Below are 20,111 nucleotides of genomic sequence, written 5' to 3'. Positions count from 1 at the left end.
GAAAACACTGTAGAGCTTGAACATTGTCTGGAGCTGGCATCTCAATAAAGGCTGTTTGCTTAGAAGGATCTAGTTGTAAGCCTGAACTGGTAAACAAATGACCAACATTAGTAACTTCTCATAGCCTGAATTTGCACTTCTGAGGATTCACTTCACATGCTCTTTAGAGAGCTTTCTTGAGGGTTCTATCATGTTAGACTTCACTACTGCCTCCAACTAGAATACCATCTACTATAATAGCACATGGATAGCCAGAAAAATGTGTTCCATTGCAAGCTGAAAGACTTCACTGGTAGAATTTATTCCAAATGGCATTCTCAGAAATCTGCACTTCCCAAATGGCTTACTGAATGTGGTTAGCAATGAAGATTTTTGGTCAAGTAAAATTTGCCAAAATGAACTCATTGCATCTAATCAGAGAAAACAGCGGCATTTGGCATGACGGAAGCAACATCTTTGACTGTGTGCATAGGATGATGAAGTCTTTTTAATGCTTTGTTCACGTCTTTTGGATCAATACATGTTCTGAAGTCATCTGAGCTTTTTTATGAGCTACTGTCATGGAAGATACCCATTCTTTTGGTTCTTTTACTGGACAGATTATTCCTAGCTGCACCATTTTGTCTAGCTAGGCCTTGACTCTGTTCTGCATAGCTGCTGGAACTTTCAGTGCTGGTCTTATAACTGGGCTGATCTCAGGTCTAACTTCATGGAGTACACAGCTGGATGTTTGCCTAGTTTGTCTGCAAAAATATTGTCATATTCAGAAAAAATAGTTTAGGTGAAATTTGAGCTGTTGTCACTCAAGCTTACATGGTGGACTTCTTTGTTAAATGAAAGCAGTCCCATTTTCAAACTGTCTTTGAGATCTAATAATGACTGCACGTGTCTCTTGACTATGTAAAACTGCAAGTCATAACAGTTCCCAGCAGAGTAACATGAAAGCACTACTGAGCCTTCGGTTTGAATCTCTTCGCCACTATAAGCAATAAGCTTCACACACTTTGTTAAATCAAGTTGTGCTACAGCTTTTACTCTAGCAAACATTTCTGCTGACATAACATTGCACTTTGAGCTCTGCGGGACTCCTATTAATCTGAACAGTACAAAAGATTTCATACTTTGCCCATAAATCCACTGCATTGACTGTTTCACCAAGCACAGACACACTGTCAACATAAAAAGTAGGGTCACAGCTTTCTAATTGATCAACTTACCTCTTTGTATACCCTCTTTTAGTAAAACATTGTGTCTTGTTTGAATGGCATTGCTGACCAAAAGCTAAGCACTTTTCTCGTTTGGGTTTGTGACTTGCACCACAATTATAACAGTTGACTATGAGGTTTGCCACAGGTTTTGCTGATGCACCCATGTGCTTTGCTGTGTGTACTTTAGGCCTTACTGAAGTTGCTCTGCGTTTTGCTGGAGCTTGGGCTGTGGCTGCCCCACCCTTAAGACTGTATTTTTTAACCTTGTGCTGCATACTATCTACATTCGCTTTGTCACTGTGCCTTCCAGAGCTATTCTCATTTGCAAGCATATTTGTGTGCCTTTCTGTGAGCTTGTAAATCTGACAAATCTCACTGGCCTTATTTAATGTTAAATGATTTTCTCGAAGCAAAATCTTTCTCATTGTGTCATTATTAATACTATACACAAGCCTGTCTTTTATCATCTCATCTCCCAAGTAACCAAATCTGCACATTTTAGCCTTTTAGCCCTTTTTCTCAAGTCAGTTATATATGCTGCAAAAGTTTCACCAAGCTTTTGATCTCTTGTGTAAAATAAGTGTCTTTTCTGTGCTCTGTATACTTGTTTGGAGGCTACACATTTCTTTAAATTTATGTTTTAAGCCTTCAGGGTCTTCCTGCATTTCAGCTGGTACCACAGTATGGTGGTCTTCCCCCTCCCCTGCAAGCACAACAGGTGCATACACAAATGAACACTCTCTTTCAATGGCTTCTAACCCAGCTAAATTAATCAGAATAAATGCCTTTGTACTTGTGCCTTTGTCATAAAAAGTAGCCTGTATGAAAATATTGTATTCCTGCTCAAACACAAAAAAGTAGCCTGTATGAAAATATTGTATTCCTGCTCAAACACACTCCAGTTTTCTGCAATATTGTTATCAAACACAAGTGATGTGGGTCTGCGAAGTCCTTCTGCCATGGCCACAGAATATAGTAAAACACAATGCAGTCTTGGCCCTTGTAATTATGTATGAACATGCACATGCATCAGGTACTTGTAATAATATTTAAATGCACAAGAAACTCTTTGAAAGAATATACTTTGCGAAATACTCTTTGAAGTTATTGTACTTTGCAAAATGACTGCAGTGTAATACTGCACACACTTGCAAACACTTTGCACACTTTGGATATTTTGAATAGCTTTAATTAATATGAAAAGTAGAACATTGTGAAAAAAATGTCTGTTTTCCCTTTTTTGTACATTTTATGCAATTCTGATATTGTTTCAAATGTTTTCATAATTATTTCAAATATTTTTATCAGTATGTTGTAGTTTCAGACATTTTATTTAATTAGAAATTCATTTTGAGCATTCTGAATATTTTGCTTTATATTTGTAGAGAAGTAAATCATTAAGCGACGTTTAGTACCTGGAATTTGTTTCTGACATGTTTGTGAGCCGTTTGAGCAGTTGGGATGATCCACTTATGCATATTCCTCCACTTCTAACTGGTTGCCTCATGACTGTGACTCCGGATCCCATTCTGGCACAATGTTGCTCATCTTGTGTCTAATAAGATGATGATGAGGATTGGGTGTTCATTTAAGTAGTTTATTTTCATACAAACATCAGGATGGAAGGCAGGAATGTTAAACTTAAACTATCTGACTACTACATACATGCATGCTCTCACTCTGGCTGCTCACTCAGAATGGCACTCTTGCTTGCATGTGCCCAGTACTTGTATGTCCGTGCCCACTGACTGGAATACTATTTTATTTTATTTATTTTTTTTATTTTACATTTGTTGACCGGGCTAGTCCAGCTGGATAATTTCCATTTTCAGTGGAGGCCCGGGGAGAAAAGCTCCACAGATTAAAGCAAGGTTATAGAAATTAAACATTTACAATAAATGCCTGTGACACAGACAGTGAGCAACAATGCATACATATTAGTCTAGATCAAGTAATAAAAAACACATAGTGCTATCTACGTGTTGAGAAAGGCATTAATTCTTTACCCTTTTTTTTTATATGAGAACAGTAGTAACAGTACATTCATTAAGTCATTTGTGATCATAGAGAAAGGTTGCAGTTTTGAAATGAGTAAATATGATAGTAGATTAGTCTGGATTGGTACAAGAGCAGAGCCAGAAGTTGTTCAGATGTAAAAGAAGTTGTTTTTTAAAAAGATGAAAGGAGTCTAGAGAGGTAATGTGTGAGGGGAGGTTATTCCATAATTTGCCTACTGATTTGGAGAAAAGGCAGTTACCTGCAGAATTTGTAATTCTAGTTGTGTTGACTTGTAGCTTTTCAGTGGAGTGCAGCTGTTTCAAGTTATTATAGGGGGTCAAAAGGTTACTAAGAGCAGGTGTCTTTGCTGGTTGATATAGAATGTTGTGTGTTATTAAGAGTTGTTGATAGATAAGTTTGTTAGGAAGTTCCAACCAGTGTAAGTGTTTTAAGTTTAGACAATGGTGAGTTCTATACCGGGATGCTGTGGCAAAACGAGCTATATTATGGTAGGATGTAGTCAGTTTCCTAAGATTGCTTTTAGAGAGATTAGTGTAAATAGAGGAGGCATATAGTAGGGTTGAGATAAGATGTGATTGTGCTAAGGTGGTCCGTGCTTCTGGTGTAAGGAAGGGTTTAATTCTGTACAGTGAACCATCTTTTATTAACTGCTTTTATAGTGTTATTGATATGAAAATCATAGCTAAGATTATTATCAATAGTAACACCAAGCAGTTTGGTAGTAGAGTCGGGGGAGATGAGGGAATTATCACTTGCAGTAATAGTGAAGTTTAGTTGAGAAGATTTGTGGGTAGGTGAGAATAGTAGTAGTTTTGTTTTCTTGGGGTTGAGGAGAAGACATCTTTTTGAGAACCACTGTTCGACGGTAGAAAAGGTAGATTGTGTCAGTGACTGGAGTTCAGATTGAGTGGAAGCTGTGCAAATAATGGTAGAATCATCTGCATATTGTATACAGGTAGTGTTTTGATAGATGATTGGAGATCATTAATAAAGATAGAGAATAAGAGTGGGCCTAGTATAGATCCTTGAGGTACTCCTAAAGAGATAGGTAGTAGAGCAGATAGAGAGTTTTTCCATAGTACTGCTTGTTGTCGATTTTCAAGATAGGATGAAAACCAGGTTAAGGAAGAGAAATCCAGGGCAAGGGATTTTAATATGTGTAGAAGAAGTGTATGGTTGACCATATCGAAGGCTTTGACAGGTCTAGGAAAAGAGAAGAGGTTAGTTTGTTGTTGTTATGGTTACAGTTGATGGTGTTGGTAAAAGAAAGTAGTGCAGTGGTAGTACTATGTGAAGGTCTAAATCCATGTTGAGTGTTAGCTAGTAGGTTGTTATGAAGGAGATGGTTAAGTAGTTGTTTGTGTATACATTTTTCCATGATTTTAGCTAGTGGAGATAATAGCTATAGGGCTTAAAGTTTGAAAGGTCAGTGGATTTGCCTCCTTTGTGTAAGGGTATGATGTGTGATATCTTCCAGATTGCTGGAAAAGTACTTTCTTGTATGGATCTGTTTATTAGGATAGAAACAGGGTAGGCAATAGCTTTAGCTGCTACTTGAAGGAATTCAGCAGGAAGCTTATCTGCTGAGGGGGTAGTGGGTTTAAGTTTTGTAAAAGAGATTGTATGTAGGAGGTGGGTATGGGTTGAAGTTGAAGGGGAAGAAGGGAGTTGTTGATGTTACTTAAGAGCAGTTGAGAAGCATCAGGAGATAAGTGGTTAGCTAGACTTTGTATGGAAGTAGTAAAGAAGGTATTGAAGTTGTTGGCTATTAAAGAGGGATTATCAGGGTCTAAATTCTGTGGGTTGGGTGTAACTACTTTGCCTGGGGTAAGTAGATTATTGATAGTGGGCCAGAACTTTTTGGTTCTTTTTGGTGGATTGCTGGAGTTCAAAGTAATAATTTTTTATCTGAAAGGATGGCTTTTTGGTATTGTTTCTGAGCTCTCTAAAGGTTTGATGATCTGTTGGGTTTCTAGAGGAACGCCATTTTTCCAAGATTTATTTCTGAGTATAATTTTTGTTTAGTATTAGAGGTTAGTCAGGGTGCTGTTTTGGTCTTTGTTCTAATGGTACCACTTGGGGCATGTTGGTTTAAGATTGCAAGGAATGCTGAGTTGAAATGTTCAACAGCATTGTTAAGGAGAGGTGTTTTAGAGGGGTCCAGTTGTATTGTGAAAGTTCTATATGAAACTGTTCGGGATTACATTTTTTTTTGAATATAGTGTTCTATGAGAGGTAGGTAAGCTTAGATTAGTTTTAGCCTCTAATGACATAGGTGAGGGAGTGATCGCTAAGGTCATCAGGAAGGATGCCAGTTTGGTAGGTTTGAAGGGGGGAGTTTGTAAGAATCCAGTCTAAGGTGGTTTCTTTTTTGCTCTTATTATTTATTCTAGTGGGACTATCAATTAGTTGTTTGAAACCATAAAGGTTTATATGGGAAGTAGGGTTAGCATTGTTACAAGATTTCCAATCAATGTTAAAGTCCCCAAGGAATAGTGTTTCCTGATTGAAGTTATTAGAGAGTTGTTCAAGAAGTTGTTCTAAAGTGGGGATGTTATTTCCAGGGGGGAGGTATGCACAGATGATGTTTATGGCTTTAGTAGTGTTAATTTGAACTTTGGAGCAGATTATTTCAGCATTATAGTTTTGGGTAAGGGTAAGGTCAAGAAGAGTAAGCTTCAGGTTTGTTTTATGTAGAATAGCTACTCCACCTCCCTTCCTGGAGGTGCGATCAAGTCTAACAATGTTATATCCAGGTGGGGTAATTTCAATGTCTTTAATTGAAGGTTTTAGCCAAGTTTCTGATAAGCATAGAACATCAAATTTGTGTACTTCTAATAGGGCATGGAGTTGACTAATTTTGTTACAGATGCTACGTATATTGAGATGGGCCAAGGATAATAAGTTAGAGGGTGTAGTGGATGAAAGAGAGAGGGGTTTGTTATGATCTAAAGGTATATCACACACTTTGATATACAATACTGAAATCCTTCTAGGAAGAGATATACACCCTAATCCTGGCCACACCTATTACAATGAACACAAAGATAATTCTCTCCCACACAGTTCTGTAACCATACCTCTCAGCTGTACAGATTTTTTACAGAATTTCCAGATTTTTGCCTCATATTTTTGGTCTGTCCATCATAAAATTTGTGTTTTTCTGGCAAATTACTGAGTATTGAAGTCACTAAATAATGAAATTCATTTGAGTTACAGGCTTCATATCATTCAGAAAATGCATGCTAATACAAAACCTGTCATTCTAGCAACTTTCTAAGCTTATAAGAGCAATTTGTAAAGTCTCTCCCTATTTTTGAGCCTTTGTCCCTCCCAATATTTTAGGCTTTGTCCAGATTTATTGCACTAAGAGGTTGAGAGGTTTGTCTGAAACCCCAATAGGCAACTCCAACCCTGGTGATGAAATTTTTGCTGCAATAAATTTTAGAAGTATAAGAAATAAAATTGTGAAACTACATGCCTGCATTACCCCACATAAGCCTGATATTCTCACTGTAACTGAAACGTTGCTTAAACCCAGCATAAATTACTCTGAAGTTATATCTCCTCATTATAAGATCATCAGTAATGACCATATAAAGAGGAAAGATGGTGGCATTGCTTTAATATTTCCCAGTACCGGCCACATTTCCCCTTACAGCAAACCAACACCAAAATTCAGTTCAGCAGAGCTTCTTATTGCTTTCCTCACAATAAACAGTCATAAACAAATATATATCACTGTCCTTTATATCCCCCCCTGGCAACATGACAGTTATACTGAAAGATATCCTACATCAAATATCCATAACATTTCCACAAGAAAAAAATACTACTAGGTTATGTGAATTGTCAGTTTATTGGATATAAACTCTAACTTTTCTACAACTAGCATATATTGTATGATTTCACAAAAAATAATTAATAGCCCCACACATTATAGCAAGACATCAAATTCTCTGTTAGACTGGATCTTAGTATCAGACCCTAGTAAATACTCTATCACAGGTACAATGCCAGACTCTCTCAGTGATCATCTCACAATCTATATTATTAGACATCTCACACATCCAGTTAAACAGCATATTTATAAAACAACATGTACCCTTTTCAAGTTTAACCCAGAAATGTTCATTAATACACTATCATCTGTTAACTGGAGCTTACTAAAAATCCTCCTTAAGATGATGCTGTCGTTGAATTCAGTACAACTTTTCTAAATAGCCTAAATAGACTTGCACCTTCTAGAAGGAAGAGACTGAAAACAAAACATGCAATTTGGTTGTCTAGAAAGAGTAGAGTGCTAATGCAAGTTCGAGAAAAGGCATTGAAAGAATGGCAGAAATATAAAACCCCATTTCTTGAAAGCTTCTGAATGTTTCCCAATCATACTAAAAAAAACAAATAAATGAAGACAAAAAAACTGTACTATAATAACTTTCAGAATAATACTAAATACATCCCTAAAAAAATTTGGACATCCATTAAAGAAATCTTACATCCAGGCCAAATGTTCAACACAGAATCCTCTCCCAGTAACTCACCACTCGAAACTGCAATACAGTTCATCTCTTATTTTATAGATAGTATAGGTTCTTTAAGGATTCCTCAACTTATAATCCTAGCCCTGCCCAACAACCACATACCACCACATCCACTTCAAGCCTGTGACCAAATCCTATATAAAACTTCTTTTAAACAAACTTAAACTGTGCTTGTCTTCAGCTGATGACCTTTTAAATGAGTACCTAAAAACTGCAGCCATTAGCACTGAATATCCTGTATCAATCCTTATAAACAGGTCAGTCCAGGAATGCCGCATTCCCTGTCTCTGGAAAAAGTCACACATTATCCCTCTGCACAAAGGAAGAAATTCAACAGACATTAATAACTGTAGACCTATAACAATTTTATCTCCCCTCGCCGGGTATTTCTTCATTCATTATACTTCCTTACTCTCCCTTCTTCATTTACTTCCTTACTGCTATCTAATTCTGTTCCATGACTTTCTCTGTGAATGTACCATAAGCCTGTTTTCCCCTCACTTCATATTGCAATTCCCATTTGTATTAGAATAACTAACCTTTAATTTCTCTACAAACTGTCTAAAAATTTTCAAATATTAAATGACTGTCGTATATCTTGTATTGACGTTTAACTAATGCTTTGTCTAATTTGTTATAATTATTTAAATTGCAGATGTTTTTGTTATATTTTTGAAGATTGTAAAATTATTGTTCTTAAAATGTTTGGTAATAATTTGGAGGTTTCCCCCCCTGGGCCTCTACCCAGTTGGACTTCCAGTAATTAAATGAAAATAAATAAGTAAATAAATCTGTCATCCAATCTTAAATGCTAGTTAGCAATTCTGAGATTGTTTGTAAAGGAGATATAATCTGTTGATGCCAAGTGAACAGTGAGGTGCGTCATGTAACCCATATATTAATTTATCAGCATCTCAGCATTGTTCCACATCTTGTGCCGGTAACATTATTATAATTATTTTGCTTCCTATTTTTTGCTGTTATCATTTTCTCAAGGTAACATGGATCCAGGCAGTTTTCTTTACATTTAACTTTTGAAAGGCATAAATACAAAAACTGGAAATCATCAACTTTGACATGTTTCTATTTTATTTAAAAAAAAAAATGTACGAAGGTAATTAATGTTATCCAGAAAAATGAAAATGACTGAGGAATTCAGAGGGCATGGATGAACAATACAGTGATGCAATATACTTATACAGGGACTGTTACATTATTGTTTTAGAGTTGAAGCTAATTTGCTGAAATTACTTTAGATATTAAACAGGGCACTTTAGCTAAGTAAAGAGAATGGTAGCATATAAAACAGTTATTATTGCAATAAGCATTTCCTTATGTTAATGTTATCAAGTACTCATTCAGACTAGGCAGCATTTTTAAGTACTTACCTTGTCAGGATGAGCTAAGGACTGTATATATTTAGGCAACATGAATAATATTCTGGTATATTCAAGGCCATCATGGGAGTTTTTAAATGATATTTAATCAAAGATATAAGGTGATCCTAGTCAACCTTAACACTGATTCCATTGGACATACCAAACATGATCTAAATAGCTTATTTGCTAAAAATGTCCTTTATCAATTGATCAATGAAGCAATAAGACCAAACATAACAGACACTAATACTCTTCTAGATGCCCTTATCAACACACCTGCAACAACCTCAGTACTGCAACCTTCAAACATGAGTGATCACTCTGCGAAATCAATTGCTTATTCTATAAAACAACCCAACCCCAACCCATTCTCTAACATATTTGATCCAAATCCCAGGCCATCTCCTAAATGTCAAGACCATCATTAACAATGTAAACTGTATAACTTGCAGCATTCAACTGATTGAAATCATGACCTATGTATACACCTTGTTTATTGTAAATATTGTTTTCTTATGTATATATGTTTTATCTGCCTGTAAAATTGATTTACTTTTGGATTTTTCATATATAGGCCTCTACTGAATATGTTATTGTCTATTTGGTCTTTCCCTGTAAACAAACGTCAAACAAAAATAAATAAAGAAATAAAATTGTTTTCTTAGAATTATGTAGGCTTTTGTATAATATTATGCAGTATCATATCAAATCATTCTAGTTTACATTAAAAGAAATATTAATGTATAGCATATATTCATATTTTTGCATAAAAATGAATCGCATTCTGTCACTTACTACCTCATTTGAGTTAAGGTCCATTGCTAACCCATGTGCTGACTGATCATGTGAAATTCTGTTCCACAGTACTGACAAGTAGGTACTGCTTGTTGTTGTCTTTCGGCTTTTCCCGGTTAGGGGTCGCCACAGCGGAACTCTGGTCCGCTAATGATTGGCAATGGATTTTTACATGCCGAGTTGCCAGTCCTGACGCACAATCTTCAACGAAGGTACGCCCATTCACGCATGTCTCCAGACAGAAGACACTCTAGCTGAGAATTGAACGGGACAAAGTCTTAGTGAGGTGACAGCACTACCGCAGCACCACCACCGCAGTTGTACAAGTAGGTACTGCTTGTAATATTTATATTAATATGATAGTTATACTTGTCTGCATATTTTATTGTTACGCCTAAATATTTGAGAAGTAGTAGTTAATACTGGCTGTCACCAAGAAATTTTCCAGCAAGTAGATTGGTTGCTGAGACGAGGATTTTATAGTGTAATAGTTAGCACTCTGGACTTTAAATCAAGTGATCTGAGTTCAAGTCTTAGTGAAACCTGTCTTCAGAAAAGATTGGTGCTACTAATTCTTTTCCCTGACTTTCTTTCTAAATGTACCATAAGCCTATTTTTCCCTCCCTTCATATTGCAATTCCTATTTCTATTAGACTAACTTTTATTTCTCTACAAACTAAATTTTTTCTAAATGTTAAATGATTATTTTGTATCGATTTTTAACTAATCTTTTGTCTAATTTAATCATTTAGACTTTAGATTTTTTTTATTTTTGAAGATTGTAAAATTATTGTTCTCAAAATATTTGGTAATAATTTGGAGGTTTTCTTCCCTGGGCTTCTACCCATTTGGACTTCCAGTAACTAAATGTAAATAAATAAGTAAATAAATCTGTCATCCAGTCTTGAACCTTCCATTGCAAATAAGGTTCATGAGAAAGTGGTTTATATTTAGCTGATTACATGCTAGCCTATAGCATATTCTCTGCCTGTTTCTTTTCAAGTTAATAGATACAGCAGTTAGCTAATACAATGCAGCTGTGCAGAGGAATAAGTACATCTACCCAATCCAAGATTAAATTCTCTAAGCAGATTATTTTAGTTTTGATGCATTTCACAATGCAGGAAGGTGTCCTGCAATGCCTTGCTGTTTTTTTTTTTTGGGAGGGATAAAGACACCTACCATCTTAGAGGACTTGCTGCTCTTCAAGCAGATGTTAATTGTGATAGAACTGCATTATTAAAAATGTGTTATTGTATCATTTGAGAAGTCATCTACCCCATGAAACTAACACATTGACACTACAGACAATACACCTAAGAGCTGACCCAGTTACTCGGCAATTGGGAACTTGTGCAGACAGTGACAACTTTTGATGAATATGTGGCGTTGTCATAAGAAAGTCTTTCTGTGTTGCACAGCTTATAAACAAAGGGATTGTGTCTAAATCAAAGAATGTCTTTGTCCCCATTTACTCAGCCCTCAACTGGAAAAATCATTAAGTGTATTGCCCCCTTTGGCATGTATCTGTCCAGACACATGCAACAACTTGAACACCCATGGAGACACCTTACTAAAAAGATAAAAGGCTTGAACATGTCCTACTTGGACTAACTCAGAGAGCTCTGTCACTTTACTCGGTATCCCACAGACTGCTAAGAGTTGACCTGTGTCTTGCATACAAGGCATCCCCCATCCCAATACTGATGGATTTACCCTCATCAGCAAGTCAAATGACATCAGAATTACTCAGTCTAGGGATCTAAACCTCTTCTCCAACATCAACAGAATGGTTAGGAGGCAGAGGTATATCTTACATGGGATACTATTGCACTGAAACATCTTCCCCATCCTTGTCCATATTCAGGCAGAACACAACTTTGATCAGTGGATGGGAAACAGAAAATTTACCCCAGGACTGCCCCTTGTAGTAATAATGGACATAGGCAGCTCCTAAATGCTTTATTGCATGCATGGGTCTGCTCAAATTATCTGTGGTATTATCCCAGTTATTATCATTAAGGGTAATATATAGTTATCGATCATGGGATGTGTGAGGCCAATCTCTAACCAAATGGGATAGGTTAATTAGAGCATAAAAAGCGAAACTGGCTAGGCTTAAAATGTTTCACAAGGGCAGCTAGCCTAGTACTAACCTCTAAACCTGTGACCCTAATTACTACTTTCATTTTATACTATTGACCCTGAGGAGTGCAGTTGATCTGCATTTTATGGCTACCCTTCGTGCACCCATTTGGGTTTTGTCCTGACAAAGAGATTATAGTTTGGTATAACACACTACATTAAGCAGGTTTTTGTAATTACTAATATACCTGGCTCATAGTCATTGTCAAATGTGTGTTGTTGAATACACCATGAAGATTTGGATAATTGTTAGTCCATTCACAACAGCATGGCTACATTATTTGAAGAGAACAGGACACTATTTTAAGAAAAGATACAACTGTTTTTTTGGAATATGGGTTAAAAAAACTTTGATTAGACCACATATCTGGATCAGGATTTCGATGAAAGTCTCTAGATAATTATAGGTGGTACCTAATCCTTATTGGATGTAGGTCATGACACTGCCTAGTTTTAGCATTCTTGTACCTGCAGTTTGTTTAGACAGTGACTGAGACATAGAAATCTACAAGCCAGACCTAAGCTTTCCAGCAAAAACTGATTTTGCCACTTACTTACAAGAGGTAATGCTTAGATAATACCCTCCTTTGTACCATAGCAGCTGTGTACAGTGCCTACAGATTGGTTCCTGTAATGGCTTACCAAGCAGATATGGAAGATGGCTGTAATTACAAGGAAGCTATGCAAGGGTGTAATGTGCTGGCTTATATGCATGGTTAAGGAGACATGAAAAAAGCTGAGGTAAAGCACAGAAAGTGTTGGGCTAAGGGTGAGAAAAATGTGTTTGCATTAAACAGAAACAAACGAGGGTTATGAACAATAGTATATGATATAATATAGGGGTAAGGTCCAATGTGAATAAAATGAAAAATAATATACCAGTTTAACTGTGCAGAATGGAATAAAGGTGTAGAAAGCTGCAAACATTGTAAGGTAGTCACAGTTTTCAGAAGTGGATGTTTCTGTGTGTACTGTTTAAATGGAGAACATAGCAGAAGGTAAGATAAGACTATGATAGTGTAATATTTGAGAGGTTAAATGTGTTGTACAGGCAAAAAATAATCTTATTGCAAGCTTCCCGGCCTTGTCAATCCTGTCTATTCCCTCCCTCTTCCTCTTGAGAGTTTATTTATTCCTCCCCTGAGCTGCGGTGCCATCTTTAAATACTAAAAACCTCTGCCTGACTACACTCTGTTTCTGTCTGTCCCACGGGCATCCCTCAGTAGTGTGCACTTACTGCATGTCCCTTTCTAAAACCCCTGGCATAACTACATTATTTTCCTGCTTCTCAGTGAACTGCAGCTCCCCAGTGGTGCATAAATAAAAACAAACAGAAAGGTAATATTCAAACCAAAATGATAGGCTGCCCTATTTCTGTAGTTGCTAGCCATCTCACTGATTTGTTTTCTGTTTGGCAACTGCTGCTCCTCCCGGAAGGTGTAACCCGCTCCGTTCACCCTTCTGGCTCAATCCGCTCTCCTACCCTATCCCCAAATTTCACCCACCCCCACTACCTGTGCTTTTATACTTCCCCTGACTCTTTCCCACCCAACACCTCTCCAATCACAACACACCTAAGACAAACCCCACCCACCTGTAGATCTACATCACCCCAGACATCCACCCCTCCTATAATGCTCTACATAACATCTCTCCTATAATCCCATTTGCCCTACTAATCTCTCTCTTTTCTTACCTGTCTCACACTTTTTCCCAACCCTTGTCATAACTCTCACACACACTCCACTACATCTTACCATTAATCTCACTTCCCATCATACTCATCCATCTCACATGAACTCTTTACCTCTAACTCATTCTAGTTCTTCAAACCAAAACTGCTCCCAACCAAACCCCCCTGTACTTTCTTCTTAAATGTGGTACCAGAAAATCACTACGCTCACACAACACAAGCTATCCTTGCCCAACACACTGCCTCACTCTTCTACTCCACCATATCTCTCTCTCACCAGCCAGCGACATCCACCCCAATGCCGGACCCATAGCTAACATCAGCCTCACCAACCCTCCACTCAGCCCACAAACTCAAAGTTCATACGCCTTACAACACTTAATGCACAAAGCCTAAAAAACAAAATCCCTAACCTCCATGCCTGGCTCACCCATAACCACCCTGACATTACCGCTGTTTCTGAAACCTGGCTGAAAACCTATATAAAAGATAGGGAAATCCTACCACCAGGTTTCCAAATTATTCACGGCAGAACCTACAAAGAAGGACTTGGAGTAGCAATAATCTACCCCACCTCCCATACCATAACTCCTTACTCCAATAAAATACCAACCTTTGCCATTGCTGAAATTATAATAGGTTTACTAAAAATAAACAACAAGTCCATATGTACCGCTGCCCTCTATATTCCCCCTGGTGATAATATCAAAACTCTTGAAATCATCCTGTCCTGGTTCTCCTCCAATATAAAAAATGAAAGCTATATACTCAGTGATACCAACATCAACTGGAATACTATTAACTCTGAAGCCCCATCCCACAATATCAACCTGTACCAACTTCTCCCAACTAATACAGTCTCCAACCAGACCAAGTAAAGACGGTACCTCTGGTACTGTCATTGACTGGTTCCTAACAAATCACCCAAACCTTATCACCAAAGTCGGAACATTACCTGATCCTCTCAGCGATCACCTACCAGCCTTCACTGACTGTCTCCCATCTCCACTGCATAAACAACACCACTACATCCAAACCCGCAACCTCTCCTTTTTTCAACCTTCTAACTTTCTCCAAATGCTTAAAGCATACTGACTGGTCCCCTCTAAAAACCCTTCATCTAGATGATGCCGTTTCCTACTTTAACCACTCATTCCTAACCCTTCTCAATCAGCAAGTTCTCTTCGAACCAAATGCAACAAAACCAATCCCTGCCCATGGTTATCAAAAGATACTATACTAGCCTTGCACCAAAGGGACAAAAAATGGAAACAGTATCAAAAACATCAAAACCCTAACACCCTCCTAGAGTATATACAACTGCAAAACTCCATAAACAAACTAATAATTAAAGACCACAAAGCCCACTACTCCAAACTCCAGTCCTTGTACTTAACAAATCCCCCAAAATTTTGGGACTCCATCTCATCCATGCTGCATCCTGGCAACAAAGAAAACCCCTGCCCAGACCCCAACCTCTCCAACCTTGAAACAGCCAGCCAGTTCAACTCATTCTTCATAGACTGCATAACTAAACTATCAGCCTCCTTCCCACCCCCTTCTCCACCACCACTCCCTCCTGCCCCAACCACTACCCCAATCATCAACCCTCCTCCACATCCTTCTGCCTCAAGCCCATCCCCACAAGCACTATAAAAAGACTTCTCCTCAAACTCAAATCCTGTTACAATGCACCCGACAACCTTCCACCCACCTTCCTCAAACAATCTGCAGACAGCATTGCCTATCCCATCTCTATTCTTATAAATAGATCCATACAAGAATCATACATCCCTTCTATCTGGCGCCATGCTTACATCATCCCCCTCCACAAAGGTGGCAAAAATACTGATGCCACCAACTTCAGACCTATTGCCATCCTTTCCCCTCTTTTTAAAATACTAGAGAAAACAATACAAGCACAACTCATGGCACACCTAACACTAAACAATCTCCTCTCCCCTACTCAACACAGCTTCTGCCCTGGCCACAGCACCATGACTGCCCTTCTTTCCTTTCTTGAAATCATAAACCTCGATTGTGATGCAGGCAAGTTCATATCTACACTATTCCTAGTTCTGTCAAAGGCCTTTGACACTATCTCACACACCCTACTTATATCCCAACTCTCCACCCTACACCTCTCTCCCACCACCATCGCCTGGTTTTGCAGCTCCTTGTCCAACTGCCAACAAGCTGTCCAATGGAAAACTTCAACCTCTCCCTTCCTTCCCACACTCACAGGTGTCCCATAAGGTTCCGTTTTTGGCCCTCTTCTCTTCAACCTATTCATTAACAACTTTCACCAATCCATCCCAGACTCGTCTATCATCCAATGTGCAGATGGCTCAACAATCATCTGCTCAGCCTTCTCCCCCTCCAAGCTCCTAGCAAAAACCCAACTAGACTTCTCCAAAACAGAAACCTGGATGCAGTCTAACAATCTGGCACTAAATGCAAATAAAACCAATCTAATGCTTTTTCCCGTACCAAAAACTCCATTGACAAATCCACATTCACCATACAGAGCCAAAACAACACCCTCCTTGAAATTGTTCCCAACACCAAGTGTCTTGGCATCATTATTGATGAAGAACTAAAATATGACACCCACATTCACTCCACAATCAATAAAATTCACCAAAAGTTAGGTTCCCTCTACAGGCACAACTGCTTCCTAAGCCTCTACCCATCATATTCTTGCATACATCTTCCTACTCCCCTCCCTTATGTATGGTGTTCCTCTTTAAACTAATCTCCTTCTTGGCCTTCGGTCCAAACTTGAATCATGCTACCACAAGATCTCCAAATCTGCAACCAATTCAAAAAACTCATCCCACCACTGCCACTCTCTCCTCACCCTCAACTGGCTTAAACTACCCAACTACCTCAGTTACCTACAACTCACCATTGCCCACAAGCTCATCTTTAAACCTGCCAACTGCCCAGCTCATGCTACTTCCTTAAAACCTTACATTCCCAACCGCTCACTCAGATCCACAAAACAAATTCTCCTTCAGGTCCACAAGCCTGCATGACCTCCTGGCCATCTACTGCTGTCCCACTCATTAACAAAACAGTGGAACTCTCTCCACACACACCTACACAACCTACCTAACCATATAAATTTCAAATCTCAGCTACTCTCTCATCTTTCTTTCAAATGGGAATGCCCTTGCCATGCTCCAACTTAAACCCTCCCCCCATTCCATCTTGCACTTACTCATCCAACTACCTGTACTATTACTTCATCCCACCCAAAACAATCCCTCCCCTGCTAAAAACTAATTTTCTCTTTAATATCTATTGTACTATACTCTCCAATCTCAAATATACTATTACCCTCTCCATGCATAGTATTTTCCTAACCTACTAATGGCTAGTAGCTATATATTTTGAAATGTTAAATCTACAATTGAATTTATAACAAAAATATTCACTTTATGTAAATGTTGAAATTTCTGTATTGAATTATGTCTTTTCATTTTTGTAACATTGTGATAAGCTCCATGATATTTGTAATTTACTTATCTGTAAATGTTTAATTAGCTGTATGAACTGTGTCCTTTTGTAACATGTGAAATGTAACCTGCAATTATTGTGGAGCTTTTCTCCCCAGGCCTCCACTGAAAACGGGCTCTTCTTGGCCCAGTGGACTTCCTCGGTCATCAAACTTAAATAAATAAATAAAATAAAAAGTGTTACATATGTACAGAACTGAGTGGATATAATACATTTCATAAAAAGTATATTTACATCAACATATGGAGCTTTTGCATTGTGTTTTAGAGAGGATTTACAAATTAATAATTGAATTTGCAATCAGTTTAATTATTTACTCAGTAATTAGTTGAGTCAATGGCTTTGTGCTATTTCTGTGCAGTTCATTGTAGTGTACCCTCCAAGTGTAGTGAAGGAGATGGGAAAACATAAAAAGAGGTTACATATAGTAGGATGCACTGGGCATATTTGGTATATGAAACATCAAATAAAGTCTTACTACCTAAAGTACCTAAAAGAAAAGTGACAGCTTGGTACCTGCATTCAGGTAGATAGACAGCTAGCAGATCTTATAACTGCTAGGCAATATGTCTTAGGAGCGAGGATGAAAAAAACATTTTGTTATGCACTAATGTGTGTCAACTTCATTGCTAATTACTTTAGCTAACGGTGTGTGAAGAACAACTCCTGCCTATATATCTCTTCGATAAATAAGCACACACACACACGAGGTAGAGACCATGCCTCATGCATAAAATGTACTTTATGATGGTATTTTTCCAGTACAGAATCAGTTGATGAAACCTTTCAAAAGTTGAGTTAAACTGTTAATGTCTTATTTGTAGCTATTTTAATATTATCATAAGACTTTATTACTAATTTAATTAAAATAGTGATCATTTTATTCTTTTGCACTTTATTTCTATATAAAAGAAAAAAATACTGCATTTTTAGTTTCTTATGCATCTGTATCCAAGTTCTGTCAATTGTCTCAGGGTATTTATCATAGACCATGCTTCATTTATACAAACACACTTGAAATTAGCAGCTTTCTGAATTGTTTGATATGATTTATTTAATTATTATGAGTAAAAGGGAAAGTCTATCAATTAAGGAGTGAAAGATTCCAATAATTGTATAGGGTTTCAGTGGAATTAAATAAGTTGACAAACGGACAAATGTAGCAGAGATAGAACAGCTGCATGGAGCTACCATAAAAGAAATGCAAAAAAAAGGAAAAAAGTGCCCTGTGGGTGGGTAGTAGGTGACTCAAAATTCCTCTAACTGTATAGTAAAACCATCTTTTTGTCATAACCTTATTCTACACCTTCAGAAGGATAGTGCACCTTTATACATCGCTATTTAGTATGTTTTTTTTCTCAGATCTATACCATGTTGCTGTACCATACTATGCATTTAATTGTTGATATATTGTAATTGCAGCATTCATTTAGGAGGAAAAAGCATTAGAAAAATTCTGACTGAGATTTAAATCAAGTACTTACGGAAGCAAGCTGTGTTCTTTCCAGGAATTATATTTGCACGATATGGACGGTCATGGAAAGAACAAAGAAGATTTATACTGTCTACCTTCAGGAATTTTGGACTAGGGAAGAAATCACTGGAAGACAAGATAACTGAGGAAGCTGGATTTTTATGCACTGAATTCCAGATGCAGAAAGGTAAACTATTAATTAAAAAGCAATGATAATTAATGCATTTTTTTTAATCAAAACTGAGGTTTGTAGACATTAACATATTATACCATAGTAACGTATTTTATATATGTCATGTAAATGTTAGTCAACAGTTCTGAGATTGTTTGTAAAGGAGATATAATCTGTTGATGCCAAGTGAACAGTGAGGTGCGTCATGTAACCCATATATTAATTTATCAGCATCTCAGCATTATTCCACATCTTGTGCCGATAACATTATTGCAGTTATTTTGCTTCCTAGTTTTTGCTGTTATCATTTTCTCCAGGTAACATGGATCCAGGCAGTTTTCTTTACATTTAACTTCTGAAAAGCATAAATACAAAAACTGGAAATCATCAACTTTATGACACGTTTCTATTTTATTTTGAAAAAAAATGTAGGAAAGTAATTAATGTTATCCAGAAAAATGAAAACGACTGAGGAATTCAGAGGGCATGGATGAACAATGCAGTGATACAATATAATTATACAATGACTTCTACATTATTGTTGGCAATGTAATTTGCTGAAATTCCTTTAGACATTGAGAAAGTGTACTTTAGCTAAGTAAAGAGAATGGTAGCATATAAAACAGTTATTACTGCTATAAACATGTCCTTATGTTAAAGTTATCAAGTACTCATTCAGACTAGGCAGCATTTTTAAATACTTAACTTGTCAGGGTGAGCTAGGGACTGTATATATTTAAGCTATATGAATACTTTTCTGGTATATTCAAGGCCATCAGGGGAGTTTTTAAATTATATTTAATCAAAGATATAAGATGATCCTAGTCCGTCTCAACACTGATTCCACTGTGCATACCAAACATGATCTAAATAGCTGCTTTGCTAACAATGCCCCCTAGCAATTGATCAAAGAAGCATTAAGACCAAATATAACAAGCGGTAATACTCTCCTAGATGCCCTTATCACCACACCTGTAAAACCTCAGTACTGCAAGTTTCAAACATGAGTGATCACACTGCAAAATCAATTGCTTATTCTTTAAAACAACCCAACCCACTCCCCAACGTATTTGAATCAAATCCCAAGCCATCTCCTAAATGTCAGTACCATTGTTAACCAATATGATAGTAATGGTTATCTGCATATTTTATTGTTATGC

At 37.3% G+C, this 20,111-nt stretch overlaps 1 protein-coding gene across 1 annotated transcript in view; it reads left to right on the top strand.

The window, feature by feature from the left end:
• The window catches only part of LOC122797693 (cytochrome P450 2D15-like), an 807,038-nt gene that overhangs the window by 207,858 nt on the left and 579,069 nt on the right, over positions 1 to 20,111 (top strand). The window contains exon 3 of the mRNA XM_044066231.1: positions 18,814 to 18,966. Within this exon, the coding sequence (XP_043922166.1) occupies positions 18,814 to 18,966 (153 nt within the window). The remainder of the gene's footprint in view (positions 1 to 18,813; positions 18,967 to 20,111) is intronic.

The sequence above is a fragment of the Protopterus annectens genome, chromosome 1.part0, assembly GCF_019279795.1.
Source record: "Protopterus annectens isolate FY-2018-M chromosome 1.part0, PAN1.0, whole genome shotgun sequence".
NCBI lineage: Eukaryota > Metazoa > Chordata > Ceratodontiformes > Protopteridae > Protopterus > Protopterus annectens.
The sequence above is the reverse complement of the archived record's forward strand: the minus strand, read 5'-3'. Positions and strand labels throughout refer to the sequence as shown.